Source organism: Dipodomys spectabilis, unplaced genomic scaffold, assembly GCF_019054845.1.
Source record: "Dipodomys spectabilis isolate Male_0828 unplaced genomic scaffold, ASM1905484v1 ptg000173l, whole genome shotgun sequence".
NCBI classification, from domain to species: domain Eukaryota; kingdom Metazoa; phylum Chordata; class Mammalia; order Rodentia; family Heteromyidae; genus Dipodomys; species Dipodomys spectabilis.
This window is the reverse complement of record NW_024870850.1, coordinates 12,010,129-12,027,266: the sequence shown is the minus strand read 5'-3', so window position 1 is coordinate 12,027,266 and position 17,138 is coordinate 12,010,129. Positions and strand designations below refer to the sequence as shown.

Genomic DNA, 17,138 nt, shown 5'->3' with positions numbered 1-17,138 from the left:
CAGGCACCCTACAAGTTATCTGGAGCTGCCAAAAGTGGCTCATGCGTGTAATCTTACTCTGGTTGCTAAGGTGTGACTTCAAGGGTGAAGGCAGTCTGCAGCAGAGATTCTTTTTTTTTTTCTTTTTGGTTGGTCGTGGGGCCTGAACTCTGGGCCTGGGCGCTGTCCCTCAGCTCTTCAGCTCAAGGCTAGTGCTCTACCACTTGAACCACAGCACCACTTCTGGCTTTTTCTGCTTATGTGGTGCTGAGGAATCGAACCCAGGGCCTCATGCATGCAAGGCAAGCGCTCTACCACTGAGCCACCTTCCCAGCCCAAGCCTATGAGATTCTTATCCCCAATTAACCAGCAAAAAGCCTGAAGTGGATCAGTGACTCATGTAGTAGAGCTCTAATCTTGAGCAAAAATGCTCAGGGAGCATTTTTGAACTCAGGCCCTGAGTTTGAGTCTCAGAGAAACACACACACACACACACACACACACACACACACACGAGCTTATCTGGGAGCTGGGCATGGAGCCACTATATCTGTGACCCCAGCATTTAGGAGGCTAAAGCAGGAGGATCACTAGTTCCAGGCCAGCCCGGGCTCCATCTGGAGACCCTATTTGAAAAAACAAAGTCAGGTGCACCCGTGGCTCAGGCCTGTTCTCCTAGCTGCTCAGGAAGATGAGATCTTAGGATTGGGGTTCAAAGCCAGCCCAGGCAGGCAAGTCTTTGAGACTCATCTCCAATGAACCAGCAAAAAGAAAAAAAAAAGAAAAAAAAAACCCAAAAACCCTGAAGCCTAGAGCAAAAAAATAAAACACAAAAACCCTCAGCCAGAGCACTGAGGCCCTGAGTGCAAGCCCCAGAACCAATCAAAAGGCAAAAGGAAGACCTGTGGGGGCCGCGGGGGACCCCCTGGGGTTCTTGGGTGGGGAGGAAGGTTTAAGGGACCCAGTTCTTCAGGTTATGGGGTCACACAAGCCAAAACACCGACCTGGACCCCAGAAATCGTCGCGGTCACTCCGTCCTTGGTGGCAACAACGTGGGCCAGGATCTGTGGGGGACAAGGCGCTTGAATTAATTAACTAATTAATTGCACTGCAGGTTTGGGGGTGGGGTGTTTGGGGGGCATGTTTTGGAGAAAAATGTCAGTAATGGGCCGTCCCGGAGACCCGGGAGCGGCGGCCCGGGCCCCGAGGCCCCAGCTCCCCACAACCCACAGCGACAACCTGGGAGAGCGGAAGACCCACACCCCGACCTCCAGAACCCGAGGCGCGACGCGGCGGCGGCGGCGGCGGCGCTGGGAGGGCTCCGTCGCCGCGCGTCCGCGCGCCTCACACCTCCGCGGCTGGCCCGCCGGCTTTCCCGCGCTCCTGCAGGCCCCGCCCACGCGCGCCGCTGAGCCCGCCCCTGGCGCCTGCGCATGCTCCGCCTCTCGCGGCGCAGCCCGCCGCAGTCTCTTCCCCCTGCCCCCACGGCCCCGCACACGCGCCTGCGCCTTCGGCGCCGTGCCTGCTGGGAGTTGTAGTTTCTTCACGGCGGGCCCGGCGAGCCCAGTGGCCGCGCGCGCTCCGGTGCGGCGGCACTCGGAGGCCAAGGCGGAAGTGGGGCGCCGAGGGCGCGGGATTGGCGGGCGCGGACCCCCCAGGAGGGACGTAGACCTCAGGAAGGACGACTGTGCGCGGCGACAGCCCACCGGGGAGGAGGCAGGGCCAGGCCAGGCGCGGCGTCCGGACATCTAGACTGGACCATGCACAAGAGAAAAGGACCCCCGGGACCCCCGGGCCGGGGCGCCGCCGCCGCCCGCCAGGTGAGTCTGCACCCTGGGGGTCATATTGGGGATCCCTCAGCACCCCCTTTACACATGCAGGGGAGGGCCCCACCCACCCAGGGAGCCCCGATCCCCGCCCCCCAGGTGAGCCCTGGCCCCGCCCCCCGCCCCAGGTGAGGCTTGGCCCATGCTTTATGGTGAGGCCTGTGGGCCCACGACACCCCAGCTCCTGGCACCCCGCCCTGGATACAGGTCAGGGCCACCTGTTGCTGGAGCTTCCAGGGAGGGGCCGCCATCCAACCTGCTCTGCCAGAGCTTGCAGCCACAAGGCCTGGTCACATTGTGTTACCATTGTACAGGTGGGGATACTGAGGCCCACAGGGAGATATCTGCCCAAGGTCACAGATCCCCGGGGGACTGCCAGATCAGAGCTGTATCCACGAGCCCACAGGACTGCGGCCGGCCGCTTTTACCTGGAGGAAGGGGGGTATGAGGGGGGGGCGTGGATTTTTTCTTCTTCTTCCATTTGATTGAGGGAGCCAGCCCAGAGCTTGGTGCTCAGATATTGATTAGTTTGTGCCCTGAAAATCCACTCTGGCCTCTGCCTACCTGCTGGACACTTGGCTTTATTATCACAAGCCTCAGTTTTCCTCATCTGTGGAATGGGACTCCCCCACCCCCCAAAAAAATTGCTACCTCACAGGACACTTGTGAAGATTTTTTTTTTTTTGGGGGTCCGGTCATGGAGCCTGAACTCTGGGCCTGGGCACTGTCCCTCAGCTCTTCAGCTCAAGGCTAGCGCTCTACTACTTGAGCCACAGCTCCACTTCCGGCTTTTTTCTTATGTGGTGCTGAGGAATCGAACCCAGGGCCTCAGGCATGCAAGGCAAGCACTCTACCACTGAGCCACCTTCCCAGCCCTTGTGAAGATTCTTTGAGATAATTGGTGGAAAGTACATGTTATCAGCATAACCCTCATTCCTGTTAGACAGAGCCAGGCCTACTCGATAATATGTGGCCAAATTTTGGAGAACAGAAAGGACAAATTCAACATCATGTTTTTACTTTTTTTTTTCTTTCTCAAGGCTGGCATTCTACCACTTGACCCACAGCACCACTTCTGGCTTTTTCTGTCTGTGTGGTACTGAGGAATGGAACCCAGGGCCTCATGCATGCTAAGCAAGCACTCTACCACCGAGCCACCTTCCCTGCCTTTACCTTTTTTTTTTTTTGTCGGTCATGGGGCTTGAACTCTGGGCCTGAACACTGTCCCTGCGTTCTTCAGCTCAAGGCGAGCACTCTACCGCTTGGGCCACAGCACCACTTCCGGTTTTCTAGTGGTTTTTATTGGTGATAAGACTCTCACGGACTTTCCTGCCTGGGCTGGCTTTGAACCTTGAGCCTCAGATCTCAGCCTCCTGAGTAGCTAGGATTACAACCTTTTTTTCTTTACCTTTTTTTCTTGTTACCCTTATGGGATTTCAACTGAGGCCTTGTGCTCGCCAGGCTGGCATGAAGCCACACCCCCTAATCCATACGATTGGTCATTAACCAAAATAGGAAGCCTGGTTGTCAACTGATTTATTTGCTGTCAAGACATCCATCCTCCCCCCACACTCAAAGAGGTTCACCACTGAGCCACACCTCTCGCCCTCCCAGGGCTTCCGGTTGCTTTTGATGCTCCAACCTTCCTGCCCATCCATCTGCCAAATATTCTAGAAGGAAAGACCAGGTGTGCAATGGCTTTGCCTGGGGCAGGCCGTAGAACCTGCTTTGCCCATGACCTTGGCTGGCATTGCATTCATTGTGTGGGGCGGCTGCATTTGTCTGCCTGCACTTTTTCTCATTCACTCTGTACCAAAGTGCGTCCTGCTCATTTCAAAACACCTGTTGCCCAACTCGCTGGCACTCCCCGGGGAAGCAGTGTGTCCTGGGAGAACTGGGTTCCTTCTTTACGGCTCCTCGTTCCATCATGGCTGCCTGTGGCCACGTGGCCCATCCCCATGGCTGAGTAGCTCCTCACTTTTCCCACAGCTGGGCCTACTGGTCGACCTCTCCCCAGACGGCCTCATGATACCAGATGACGGTGTTAACGATGAGGAGGTAGAGGCTGAGTTCTTGGCTTTGGTGGGGGAACAGCCCCAGGCCCTGGAGAAGCTCAAAGGCAAAGGTGAGGAGCTCATACATTGCCAACATCTTTGCATCTCCCGTTGAATGGGGCTCAGAGCTGGGCACTGGGTAGAAAAGCCAGGGGGGGACCAGTGCCGATGGCTCACGCCTGTCATCCTAGCTACTCAGGTAACTGAGATCTGAGGATCACGGTTCAAAGCCAGCCTGGGTAGGAAAGTCTGTGAGACTCTCCTCTCCAATTAACCACCAGAAAACCAGAAGTGACTCTGAGGCCCAAGTGGTAGAGTGCTTGCCTTGAGCTGAAGAGCTCAGGGACAGTGCCCAGGCCCCAAGTTCAAGCCCCATGGCTGACCAAAAAAGAAAAGAAAAAAGAGAGGCCAGGTGGGTAACAACAGAGAAGGCCCTGCCTGATGGACCCTATAATCTGGGTAATAGGCTCTACGATCAACTGTGGACAAAAATGAGGGTTTAGGCACTTCTAGAGTTTCTATAGCACATCCCAAGGACTACAGGACCACACATCATACTTAGGATGTCACCAGTCCAGACCTGTGTCACCTGCCTCCTTTTGTCAGTGCTGGTATGGTGGAGCACAGAGCCAGGCTGGACTCATGAAGGGAACACCCACTTCTAAGAGAGGGTCAGAGCAGGTGCAAAGGCCCTGGGGTAGATGGCAGGAGACAGAGCACTCTGCAGTGGTTGAGGGAGTTAAAACCTAGAGGCCAAAGCAAGCCTTTCAATATGTTACTAATACAGGCTAGTCTCCTTATTTGTGGATTTCAAGCCACAGCTCCACTATAAGCTTTAGAGTGGTTCACTGGAGATAAGAGTTTCAGTGGGTGGGCTGGGAATGTGGCTTAATGGTAGAGTGCTTGCCCAGCATGCATGAAGCCCTGGGTTCGATTCCTCAGTACCACATACACAGAAAAAGCCAGAAATGACACTGTGGCTCAAGTGGTAGAGGACTAGCCTTGAGCATAAAGAGGCTCAAGGACTTCGCCCAGGCCCTGAGTTCAAGCTCCACAACCTACAAAAGAAAAAAAAAAATGTGTTTAACCAGAGAACCACATAAAGCAAGGCTGTATATTAATCAATTGTGACCAGCCGAGTGTAAGTGGCTCACACCTGTAATCCTAACTATTGCAGAGACTGAAATCTGAGGATTGTGGTTCGAAGCCAGCCCAGGCAAGAAAGTCCATGAGACTCTTATCTCCAGTGAACCAGCAAAAAAAAAAATAGCCAAATGTGGAACTATGGCTCAAGTGGTAGAGCACTAACTTTGAGTGAAAATGCTTTTGGATAGCACCCAAGCCCTGAGTTCAAGATCCAGGTCTGGCCAAAAAAAATCCACAGAACAGGAGTAAGGAAGAGGGTGGTGTGGGAGGGTAGACTGAGTCTGTATTGTGTGGAAATGCTGCAGGACACATAGAAAGAATTCCCATGTCCAGAGGGTTCGATACTGTGAGGTTTCAGACATCCGCTGGGGTATGGGACACAGTGGCCTCTGTGGATCCATGAGAAGCCATTATCCCATGTTCACCGAGGGGAAACTGAGTCCCAGAGAGGTGAAGTTTGAGCTCTGGATGCTTGAAGTGGGATAAGGAACAGCTGAGTGGGGGTGATGGATTTTTTTTGGGGGGTGGGAGCTGGGAAGGGGACCTGCAGCTCCTTTGCTGGCCACCCTGTTCTTGGGGTGCCCGGGGTGCTAGGGTGGGGAGCTGGAGGCTCTCGGTGGAGGCTGGCACAGCAAGGCCTCTCCCTGCACTGCCAGGCCCGCTGCCTATGGAAGCAATCGAGAGAATGGCCAGGCTGTGCATGAGAGACCCGGATGAGGAGGAGGAGGAGACAGATGACGACGTGGAGGCCGATGATGACCTGCTGGTGAGCCCCCAGCCTCCGGGACGGGGGGGCCTGACCCCCAGACCTCACCCCCCCCACCCCCCCCCCGTGCAGCCGGCTCTCATGTCCCACCCTGGCCTGCGTCTGTCCCCGCAGGCAGAACTCAATGAAGTCCTGGGAGAAGAACAGAAGGCCGTGGAGCCCCCGCCAGCCGTGGCCCAGGTACAGCTCCCTACCCTACCCCCCTCCCAAGTCCTGGGGCTCACCCCTGTCTATCTCTCTGGGGCAGTTGACATGATAACCCCAACTTCCATATCCTCCCCCAGAGATGGGGGTTTCTGCCTTGCTGGGGTAGGGAAGGCTAGATTCAGGGTGGCCTGTCTGTATGGGAAGCCATCGCCACCCAGATTGTGCTCACCCCCACCCCCTGTCCCTCCCACAGCCGAAGCCCTCAGCCCCCCACCCTGGGGTGGAGGCCACCCTGCAGGAGAGGCTCGCCCTCTACCAGTGCGCCATCGAGGGCGCCCGGCAAGCGGGGGACAGCGCCAAGGTGCGGCGCTATGACCGCGGGCTCAAGGTGAGTGAGCAAAGTGTAGGGGTCCCCGTGACGACCCCCCCCAGGGGCACCTCCCTTCTCCTGAGCCCATTTACGTGTCCGTTGCAGACTCTGGAGGACCTGCTGGCCGCCGTCCGGAAGGGCAGTGCCATCGACGAGGGGGACATCCCCCCGCCCGTGGCTGTGGGCAAGGGTCCGGGAAGCACGCCCAGCCACACCCCTGCACCCCCCCAGCCAGCCCCAGAGCCCCAGCCCCCCCTGCCGGGGCCCCCTGTCATGGCCCCAGTGCTGGCTTCCTGCTCCTCCACACCCCAGCTCCCATCAGGTAGGCAGGGGACACAGCCAGGGGACACGAGCAGAGCCCAGGCAGAGGAGCCGTATTCAGGAAGGGCCAGGAGGTGCTAGTGAGCCGCTCATGTCTGTAATCCCAGCTACTCAGAAGCTGAGAGGGGGATCCCATTTCCATGCTCAGTCCAGGCAGAAAAGCCAAGAGATTCCATCTCTACAGAAGAAGCTGGGCATGGGTAGCACGCAGCTCTGACAGCAAGCCCAGATAGCTGTATGACAGCCCAAGACCCTGAGTTCAAACCCAGTACCTCCCCAAAAAGGGGGGGAAGGAGGAGGGGAATGCTGCAGAGGGGTTGGGAACTGGATGTTGAATGGAGACAGCTTCAGTTGGAGATAAGAAAGTTCTAGAGGGGCTGGGAAGGTGGCTCTGTGGTAGAGCGCTTGCCTTGCATGCATGAGGCCCTGGGTTCGATTCCTCAGCACCACATAAGCAAAAAGAAAAAAAGAAGCTGGAAGTGGCGCTGTGGCTCAAGTGGTAGAGTGCTAGCCTTGAGCTGAAGAGCTGAGGGACAGCGCCCAGGCCCAGAGTTCAGGCCCCACGACCGGACCCCTCCCCCCAAAAAAGAAAGGTTTAAAGATCTCTAGAATTCTTTTATTGACAAAACTCCAGGGGCGCAAGAACCTTCCAGACCTTGGGTGGAAGCCCACAGTGCGGGCCACAGGCTGTGTGGTCCTGGGGAAGCGGCCACCCTCTCTGAGCTGTTGGCACCACACAGCCTTGGCTGTGAGAATTAAGGAGGCCTGGTTTGGGTGGTACAGGGAGCTGGGCCTGGGAGCTTTCCTGCCCCGTCTGCCCCCCCAGGTCCCTGCAGCCCCCTGGCTCAGCTGCAGAGTCGCCAGCGTGAGTACAAACTGGCCGCGCTCCACGCCAAGCAGCAGGGGGACACCGCCACGGCCGCCAGGCATTTCCGCGTGGCCAAGGTGGGGGGGGGACACTGACGTGGGGGACACTGGGGGGGGGTTGGGAGGGAGGGGTGCCGGACAGAGGGGAGGACAGGGAGCTTCCACACCTACATCTGAGCCCCGGCTTGGGCACACGCTAGGCCCTCAGTTTACTACCTGGGGGGGAAGGGGGTCACCCTGGGAAGAGGGTGGATAGGAACAGGGTGCACGGTCCCCCCTGGGGTCCTCGCCCCAGCTCTGGCCTCTCCCTCCCTCTGCTGATCTCCCTTCTTTCTCCCAGAGCTTTGATGCCGTCTTGGAGGCTCTGAGCCGAGGGGAACCCGTGGACCTGTCCCGCCTGCCCCCTCCACCTGGTGAGGTCACGGCCCCCCCAGGCCTGCGCCGGCCCCACTGACGCTGCAGCCCTCGCCGGCCAGTCCTGACCAGCCTAAGGCGGGGAGGGGGCAGCGGGGCGCGCCAAGCAAACTCCCCCTCTGTCTCCAGACCAGCTACCCCCAGACGCCCTATCTCCGACGCCACAGGCATCGACACCCATCGCCGGGCCCCCAGTGCCAGGTAGGCCGCCAGGCCCCCGGGGATGGACAGGCTGGGGGGACTCCCTTCCCCAGACCCTTCACCCCGCCCGCCCCTTCCTGCCCAGAGGTCCTCGCGCCCCCGAGGACTCTCTTGGAGGCGCTGGAGCAGCGGATGGAGCGGTACCGCGTGGCCGCGGCCCAGGCCAAGGCCAAGGGTGACCAGCGCAAGGCGCGCATGCACGAGCGCATTGTCAAGGTGTGTGTGTGTGGGGGGGGAGGGACGGGGGAGGTGGAGGGCCAAATCGGGGGGACCTGGCCTTTCCTGGGTCCCCCTCATACCTGTGTGTCCCCAGCAATACCAAGATGCCATCCGAGCGCACAAGGCCGGCCGAGCCCTGGATGTGGCTGAGTTGCCGGTGCCCCCAGGTAGGCCACGCCCCTCAGGTCCTGGATCCGCCCCTCAGGCCACGCCCCTGCAGCCAGGTCCTGGATCCACCCCTCAGGCCACGCCCCTGCAGCCAGGTCCTGGATCCACCCCCTCAGGCCACGCCCCTGCAGCCAGGTCCTGGGTCCGCCCCCTCAGGCCACGCCCCCGCAGTCAGGTCCTGGGTCCGCCCCCTCAGGCCACGCCCCTGCAGTCAGGTCCTGGGTCCGCCCTCTCAGGCCACGCCCCTGCAGTCAGGTCCTGGGTCCGCCCCCTCAGGCCACGCCCCCGCAGCCAGGTCCTGGGTCCGCCCCCTCAGGCCACGCCCCTGCAGTCAGGTCCTGGGTCCGCCCCCTCAGGCCACGCCCCTGCAGTCAGGTCCTGGGTCCGCCCCCTCAGGCCACGCCCCTGCAGTCAGGTCCTGGGTCCGCCCTCTCAGGCCACGCCCCTGCAGCCAGGTCCTGGGTCCGCCCTCTCAGGCCACGCCCCTGCAGCCAGGCCCTGGGTCCGCCTCTCCAGCCATGCCCTTCCTCCTCTCCTCTCCTCCTGCGCCAGGCTCCACTATCAGATTTCCATCACTTGGAGACTCTTCTTGTCCCCTTTGTCCTACTCCATCCTCCCTAGTTCACAGGACAGGACTTTCCAGAGCTTTGCTCAGCCTCTTCCCCAGTCTCCACCCCCCCCCCCAACGGAGAACAGTACTGCTGGGTCTTTGGCCCTCGTTTATCCGGGAGCCCCTCCAGCTCTCTCGGCACCCCTCCCCACACAGGGGACACCCAGGGCCTCCCTTCAAGGGCGGTCAGCACCTGTATGGAATAGGCAAAGCCCTGGCTTCCGTCCCTCCATACCACAAGCTCCACTAACTATGACTCCTAGCCAACACGGTGACTCACACCTATAATCCTAGCTACTCAGGTTGAAGTCCAGAGGATTGTACTTCAGAGTCAGCCCCAGGCAGAGAAGTCAGTGAGATTCCCATCTCCAGTTAAGCAACCAAAACACACAAGGCTGGAGGGATGACTCAGGTGGTAGAGTACCAGCCCAGCAAGGAAGATTAGCAAAGCATGAGGCTCTGAATTCACCGCCCCCCCCTCCCTCAGGTGGGGAGGTACACACCGACCCCCATGACAGTGGGGACCCCTCCTGACTCGACCCCCATCTGGCCGCCCAGGGTTTCCTCCAATCCAGGGCCTGGAGACCGCAGAGCCTGCCCAGCAGAGCCTGGTTGGGGTCCTGGAGACTGCCATGAAGCTGGCCAATCAGGATGAAGGTCTGGAGGATGACGAGGAGGAGGGGCCTTCGAAGGTGAGAGGGCGTGGTCTGGACTGAGGAGGGAGGGGCAGGTGCAAAGCCACAAATCCCTCTCCCCTTCCCCCACAAATATGGAGCCCAGAGCCGGCAGTGAAGGGATGTAGGCCTGGTGAGGACCTTTGGGGGTGCTACGGCGTCTGGGAGAAAGGCCCGCAGGGGTGTCGGATGCTAGGACACAGACCCCCCCCCAAGGGTCCTCACTATTGGGGACAGGCCCTCACCTGACAGGGATGCTTTCCTGCTGCTGGCAGTGACTTCTCTCTGTCACTTAGCAGCAAAACAGCCCTGCGGCCCCCACAGCCCAGTCCAAGGCCCCACCTTCCAGGGCCCCCCAGTCGGGATCAGCCAAAGCAGCTCCCAAAGGCACGACCACCAGAGGTAAGCATCCCCACCCTCACCCCGCTGTCCGGCCACAGTGGGGTGCGCAGCCCCTGCAGAGCCCCTGTGCCCTCAGCCCAACAGCAGCTGGCTTTCCTGGAGGGCCGCAAGAAGCAACTCCTCCAGGCAGCACTGCGGGCCAAGCAGAAGAACGACGTGGAGGGCGCCAAGATGCACCTGCGCCAGGCCAAGGGGCTGGAGCCCATGCTGGAGGCCTCCCGCAACGGGCTGCCTGTGGACATCGCCAAGGTGAGCCGCCCAGGTGCTCCTGAGCTGCCTGTGGTGTATTAGTCAGGACCTGGCCCAAGCTCCTGTAACAAACAGGCCTTCCTCAGCACAGCAGCTGACCCCAGAGAGACTGGTCACGGGAGACCCTCTCAGGACAGCCTGGGCCCCGTCCACAGCCCCAGGTTCCTTCCAGCTTGTTGCTCTGCCAAGGGCCATTCGAATATTTGTGCCATCAGTCCAGGACTGCAAGAAATGATCAGGACAAACAGGCCACGTGATCCAAATGGGTCACTGACTGCCGTGTGGCCTCCCATCCCCGGGAAGAGTTGAGAGGGGAAAAGGTACCACCAGTCCTTTCAAGGAAGTGATGTCACTTTTGCTCATCTCCTATTGGCCAAAAGTAGACACGTGGCCTCAATTCACTGCAAAGGAGTCTGGGTCATGTAGTTCTGCACAGCTGTGCAACCCTTTCAGACATTTGTTTGAACACAGCAGACAAAAATCCCCATGCTGGGGCTGGGAAGGTGGCTCAGGGATAGAGTGCTTGCCTTGCATGCATGAGGCCCTGGGTCCGATTCCTTAGCACCACATACACAGAAAAAGCTGAAAGTGGGTGCTATGGCTCAAGTGGTAGAGTGCTAGCCTTGAGCTGAAGAGCTCAGGACAGTGCCCAGGCCAAGAGTTCAAGCTCCACGACCAGCAAAAAAAGAAAAAAAAAAAAAAGAAAAATCCCCATGCTGGGGCTGGGAAGGTGGCTCAGTGGTAGAGCACTTGCCTTGCATGCATGAGGCCCTGAGTTCGATTCCTCAGCACCACATAAGCAGAAAGAAAAAAGCCGCAAGTAGCACTGTGGCTCAAGTGGTAGAGCACTCGCCTTGAGCTGAAGAGCTGAGGGACAGCGCCCAGGCCCAGAGTTCAAGTCCCAGGACTGGCCAAAAAAAAAAAAAAATCCCCATGCTTCTGGAAAGATATTCTGGTTTGTTCTAGAAACACTCAAATACAGGCCCTTGATTGCATGGTCTGCCCCGTTACCGCTCTTTCTTGTTTTCCTCCCCCTTTGCACCTGCGATCCTCCGTCTTTGGAGCATTCCCTAGCTTCCTGATGGGCTCCCTCACCTCAGCGAGGCCTGCTCCAAACTCCTGTGTCATATCCCTTCCTGTAACTCTGCCCTGTACCCCCTGCTCCCCAGCTTTCCTCGGCATTTGTCCTCTTCAGCTATAGCACACGGGTCGTTTCCTTAGTCTTCTGAGCCAGAGTCTTTCTATGTAGCCCAGGCTGGCCTTACTATCATCCTCTTGCTTCAGCCTCTTGCTGGGATTACAGGCATGCACTACCACGCTGGGCTTCACATCAGCGCAGGGCCTTGGCTGTTTGTCACTGCTGTGTCACCAGCTTGCGTGTACACAGACTCAAACTATGGCGGGTGACTGCGGGGGGTGGGGGGGGGGGGCGCCATGTAGTACGGTGGAAAATCCAGAGCCACAAGGCGGATTGGTGGGGAGGGGGGGACGGGGGACGGTGGTGGCCCTCCCTGCTAGAGCCTCCCCCTCCCCAGGTGCCACCTGCCCCGGTCAGCAAGGACGACTTCGCGCTAGTGCAGAGGCCCGGGCCTGGCCTGTCCCAGGAGGCTGCCCGGCGCTACGGGGAGCTCACCAAGCTGATCCGGCAGCAGCACGAGGTGAGGCCCCGTGGCAGGTGCCCAGGCGCCCCAGCACCCCGCCTCCCCGCCCACCTCCCTGTTCTCTCTGCCTCCAGATGTGTCTCAACCATTCCAACCAGTTCACCCACCTGGGCAACATCGCTGAGACTAGCAAGTGAGCAGCCCCGCCTCCCACCCTGCCACACCCTCTCCCTGTCCAGCCCAAGGCCCGGGACCTGAAGGGGGCGCTCTGGCACGCAGGTTTGAGAAGCTGGCGGAAGACTGCAAGCGGAGCATGGAGATGCTGAAGCAAGCCTTCGCCCGCGGGCTGCCCACTCCTGCTGCCCGCTTTGAGCAGAGAACCTTCAACGTCATCAAGTAGGGTTCCCTGGAGGACACCCCCCCCCCAAAGTGTTTGGGTGGGTGGTGATGTGCTAAGGCCCTGGGGCAGGCATGCAGCTTGAACCAAGGGACATTTTGGGAAGATGTAGGAGTATTAAGCTTGTTCACTCAAGTTTGGTGCTCTACCACTCGAGCCACAACTCCTATGGTTTTTTGGCAGTTAATTGGAGATGAGTCTCCTGGCCTTTCCTAGCCAAGATGGCTTTGAATTTCAGTCTTCTAGATTTCAGCCTCCTTAGTAGCTAGGATTACAGGCATGAGTCTATGCACCTGACTTCGTGTGTGTGTGTGTGTGTGTGTGTGTGTGTGTGTGTGTGTGTGTGTTGCTAAGGATGGCACCCAGGCCTTTGTGTGCCAGTGCTCAGCCACCGAGCCACACTGCCACAGCCACTGCTCTGACCACAAGTGGAAAGCAGCCTGATGAGACCGCTGTTGCAGTTCTGAGCAGAGTTGCTCTGCTCCTCTGCTGGCGTGGCCCTGAGCGTCATAGCTGGACTTGAGCACAGGGAGAGGTCACCCGTGTGCTCCTGGGTCCCCTCAGCGGGGACACAGACTGGTGCATAGCACAACTCAAGAAATAGGGCTGAGGGGCTGGGAAGGTGGCTCAGTGGTAGAGCGCTTGCCTTGCATGCCTGAGGCCCTGGGTTTGAGTCCTCAGCACCACATAAGCAGAAAAAGCCGGAAGTGGTGCTGTGGCTCAAGTGGTAGAGCACCAGCTGAGGAACAGCACCCAGGCCCAGAGTTCAGGCTCCACGACCCCCCCCAAAAAAGAAAAGAAAGGTGAAGGCCAGTGCCTGACCCCCCGCCCTCCACCGAGGGACACAAGGGGCAGGTGGGGCATGGGCTGAACCCCTGCCTGGGTCTCCCTTCTGCCCACTAGGATCTTCCCGGACCTCAGCAGTAACGACATGCTGCTGTTTGTGGTGAAGTGCATCAACCTGCCCACGCCCCCAGGTGAGGGGCGGGGGGCAGGCGAGGGGGCGGAGTTGTGGGCGGGGCCTGGGATATGAGGTAGGGCCAGTGGGTGTTGGGGCGGGGCTGGGAGGCAAGATGGGCGGGGCCTGGGAGTGAGGGGTAGGCGGGGTGCAGGCTGGTGGGCGGGGCCTTGCTCGATGGGGGGCAATGGGCGGGGCCAGGAAGGCCACCTCTGCCCTTCTGTGTCCACAGGGCTGTCCCCAGGAGACCTGGATGTCTTTGTCCGCTTCGACTTTCCTTACCCCAATGTGGTAGGTGGGGACCCAGCGTGGGGATCCCCGGGGAGGGGCGGGAGGAAGTTCCTGGCGGGGCTCGCAGCCCCTCATCTTTCCTGACTCCTCTCCATCCAGGAGGAAGGTCAGAAGGACAAGACGGGCGTCGTCAAGAACACAGACTCTCCGGGTGAGCTGGCAGAGGGACAGGACACAGTGGACAGGAGGCGGGGGGGGGGGGGGGACCCCGCGGGGTGCGGGGCTGGAAATCGGGAGGATCGCGGGGGCTCACGCCTGTCACCCTGGCTACTGAGGGGCTGAGATCTGAGGTTCTGGGGCGCCCTCCCCCTCCTAGAATTCAAGGAACAGTTCAAGCTGTGCATCAACCGCACGCACCGCGCGCTCCGCAGGGTCATTCAGACCAAAGGCATCAAGTTTGAAGTGGTCCACAAGGGGTGAGCGAGGACACGGGTGCGGGGCGGGCTCCCCGGTGGGGGGGACACGGGACCCACCGCCTCCGGCTTCCCCCTCCCCCTCCCCCTCCCCACAGGGGCCTGTTCAAGACTGACCGGGTGCTGGGCACGGCCCAGCTCAAGCTGGAGGCGCTGGAGACGGCCTGCGAGGTCCGGGAGGTCCTGGAGGTGAGAGCCCCCACCCCTGGGGGGGCCCCAGCCCTCCCAGCCCTCCCCCCTTATTCTCCCGGTCCCACCCTCCGCCCTTCCCAGGTCCTCGATGGCCGCCGGCCTACCGGGGGGTCACTCGAGGTGATGGTTCGAATCCGGGAGCCCCTGACGGCGCAGCAGCTGGAGACGACCACGGAGCGGTGGCTGGTCATCGACGCCGTGCCCCCTGTGAGCCCCTCGGCCGGTGGGGCGGGGGGGGGGGACCCCAGGGAACCCGCCTGCCACTGGCTGCCCCTCTGCCCTGAAGCAGGTCGCTGCGCTCAAGGCCAAGGCGCCGCCCGTCCCTGCCGCTGCCAGAGACCCCGGGACCAGGTAGACGCTGCCCGGCCCCCACCGCTGTCCGCAGCCCGCTGTCCCCAAACGCTCCTCCACACTGAAGACCGGTCATCTCACCAGGATCCCGCCCCTTCCTCCCTCCTCCGCTGTCCACTGCCCTCCTTCCCTCCCTCCCTCCCTCCTTCGTTCCTCCTTCCTTCCCCCCTTCCTTCCCTCCTTCCTTCCTTCCCTCCTTCCCTCCATCCCTCCCTCCTTCCCTCCTTCCTTCCTTCCCTCTCTCCCTCCCTCCTTCCTTCCCTCTCTCCCTCCCTTCTTTCCTCCCTCCCTTCTTCCTTCCTTCCTCCCTCCATTCTTCCTTCTCTCCTTTATTCCTCCCTTCTTTCTTCTTTCTCTCCTTCCTTCCCTCTTTCCCTTGTTCTTTCCCTCCTTTCTTTTTTCTCTCCATCCTTCCTCTGATTCTTTCCTCCTCCCTCCATTCTTCCTTCTCTCCTATTTTTCCTTCATTCCTCTTCCCTCTTTCTTCCTCCCTCCCCTCCTTCTTCTCTCTTTCCCTCCTTTCCGTTTTTCCCCCATCCACCCTCTCCGATCCTTCCTTTCCCCTCCCTCTCTTCCTCCCTTCCTTCCCTTCCTTCCTCCTCTCCTTCCTTCCTTCACTAGGCTGCGGTGCAACCTCCCGTGCACCTGCTCCTCCCCCACCTCCTCCACCCCGGGTGTGGTGTACCCAGTTCATGGGGTGGGGGTCCCCGCGGCTCCTCACCCTTCCCCGCTCCGTGCCGCAGGTCCTCGAGGCCCCTGCACAGCCTCAGCGTGCTGGCCTTCGACCAAGAGCGCCTGGAGCGGAAGGTGGGGAGCGAGCGCCCTGGGCTCTTTGGGCCAGTCGGGGCCTGGCTGGGCCTGGCCGGGAGGGGCCTGGCGGGGCGGGGCCTGACGGGGAGGGGAGGGGCCTGATTGGGCCTGGTGGGCAGGGGCCTGGAGGGGCGGGGCCTGATGGGGCTGGGCCGGGCGGGGCCTGATGGGGATGGGAGGGGCCTGATGGGGCTGGGTGGGGCAGGGCCTGATGGGGAGGGGAGGGGCCTGGTGGGGAGGGGCGGGGTCTGATGGGACGTGGCCTGGTGGGGCGGGGCCTGGTGGGAAGGGGCGGAGTCTGATGGGATGGGGCCTGGTGGGGCGGGGCCTGATAGGGAGGGGTGTGGCCTGGAGGGGCGCGGCCTGGCGGGTGGGGCGGGGCCTGGAGGGGCGGGGCCGGGTCTGGCCCCGCCTCACGCGCAGGCGCGCCCCGCAGATCCTGGCCCTGCGGCAGGCGCGGCGGCCGGTGCCCGCGGACGTGGCGCAGCAGTACCAGGACGTCGTGCAGCGCAGCCAGTGGCAGCGGGCGCAGCTGGAGCAGGGCGGCGCCGCGCTCCGCCGGGGTAGGAGCTGGGGGTGGGGGAGGCACAGGGCTGGGGGTCGGGAGGGGGCACCCTGCCTCTGACGCCCCGCCATCCCCAGAGTACGCGAGCCACCTGGAGCGCCAGCTGCAGTTCTACACCGAGGCCGCCCGGCGCCTGGGCTACGACGGCAGCAGGGTGAGGCGGGCAGGGGCGGGGCCGCCGGGCGGGGGGGACGCTGGGGGGCCGGCCCGGCCCGCTGACACCCCCCCCCGACCCCCAGGAGGCTGCCAAGGAGGCTCTGTACAGGCGGAACCTGGTGGAGAGCGAGGTGAGTGGAGGGGTGCGGGGCGGGTGCGGGGCGGGCCTGGGGCGGGGGCGGGGCGGCGCGGGGCGGGGGCGGGGCAGGCGCGGGGCGGGGGCGGGGCGGGCCTGGGGCGGGGGCGGGGCGGCGCGGGGCGGGGGCGGGGCAGGCGCGGGGCGGGGGCGGGGCGGGCCTGGGGCGGGTGCCGGGCGGCACGGGGGCAGCGCGGGGCGGCGCGGGGCGGGTGCGGGGCGGCGCGGGGCGGGGGCGGGGCGGGGGCGGGGCAGGGCAGGTGCGGGGCAGGGCAGGTGCGGGGCAGGCGCGGGGCAGGCGCGGGGCAGCACGGCCGGGACAGGGCGCCGCCTTGCGAGGGAGGCCTCACCCCTAACCTCTCCCCAGTTGCAGCGGCTCCGCAGGTGAGGCCCGACGGGGCGGCCCGGAGCCCACGGCAGACAATCAGCGGACAATCGATCTAGACTCGGCCCCCTCCAGTCCCCCCCCCCCCTCTGCCCCAGCCTGGCCGGGGTGCCTGGACCTCACCCCCGGCCCCCAAGTCCTGTTTGCACACCCCGGGGTCGGGCTCTGTCTGGCCCGCCCTGGACCAAACCCCCGGGGCCTCCGCGAGCACTTTACCTCCCATCTCTCCCGGGCCTTAACCCTGCAGCCCTCCCACACCCCAAAGAAGCCACTGGGGGGGGACCCCGGGGTGGGGGGCTGCGGCTGCCCAGCTGGGCCCCCGGCCTACGTGTGGAATAAACAGAGGGTCACACCCAGCGGGCTCTGTGGTGTTTGTTTCTTGTTCTGGGCTGTCCCCCCAACCCCACTGCCCACCCCAGGGGGAACAGAAAGGGGGTGCCCCCACTCCTGAGTTCTATGTCTATCTTATG

The 17,138-nt window shown here is 61.7% G+C and overlaps 1 protein-coding gene across 3 annotated transcripts; it reads left to right on the top strand.

Annotated features, from left to right (window-relative positions):
• Positions 1–1,536: 1,536 nt before the first annotated feature.
• Cc2d1a (coiled-coil and C2 domain containing 1A) lies at positions 1,537–17,013 on the top strand. Of its 3 annotated transcripts, none has more exons than XM_042693877.1 (29): positions 1,537–1,799; positions 3,795–3,930; positions 5,662–5,771; positions 5,886–5,951; positions 6,172–6,306; positions 6,394–6,610; positions 7,436–7,554; positions 7,817–7,889; positions 8,020–8,091; positions 8,177–8,307; positions 8,405–8,477; positions 9,647–9,780; positions 10,062–10,164; positions 10,241–10,413; positions 11,949–12,071; positions 12,149–12,207; positions 12,294–12,410; positions 13,315–13,388; positions 13,602–13,660; positions 13,760–13,811; positions 13,977–14,076; positions 14,172–14,262; positions 14,347–14,472; positions 14,552–14,616; positions 15,360–15,423; positions 15,863–15,989; positions 16,069–16,145; positions 16,231–16,278; positions 16,651–17,013. In XM_042693877.1, exons 1-29 carry the CDS (start codon positions 1,740–1,742, stop codon positions 16,669–16,671), a joined length of 2,805 nt encoding a protein of 934 aa, XP_042549811.1. In that variant the 5' UTR covers positions 1,537–1,739; the 3' UTR covers positions 16,672–17,013. The 3 variants fall into 3 exon arrangements, with proteins under 3 accessions (XP_042549811.1, XP_042549812.1, XP_042549810.1); XM_042693878.1 differs by having other exon boundaries at positions 10,059–10,164; positions 14,555–14,616; XM_042693876.1 differs by having other exon boundaries at positions 10,059–10,164.
• Positions 17,014–17,138: the final 125 nt, after the last annotated feature.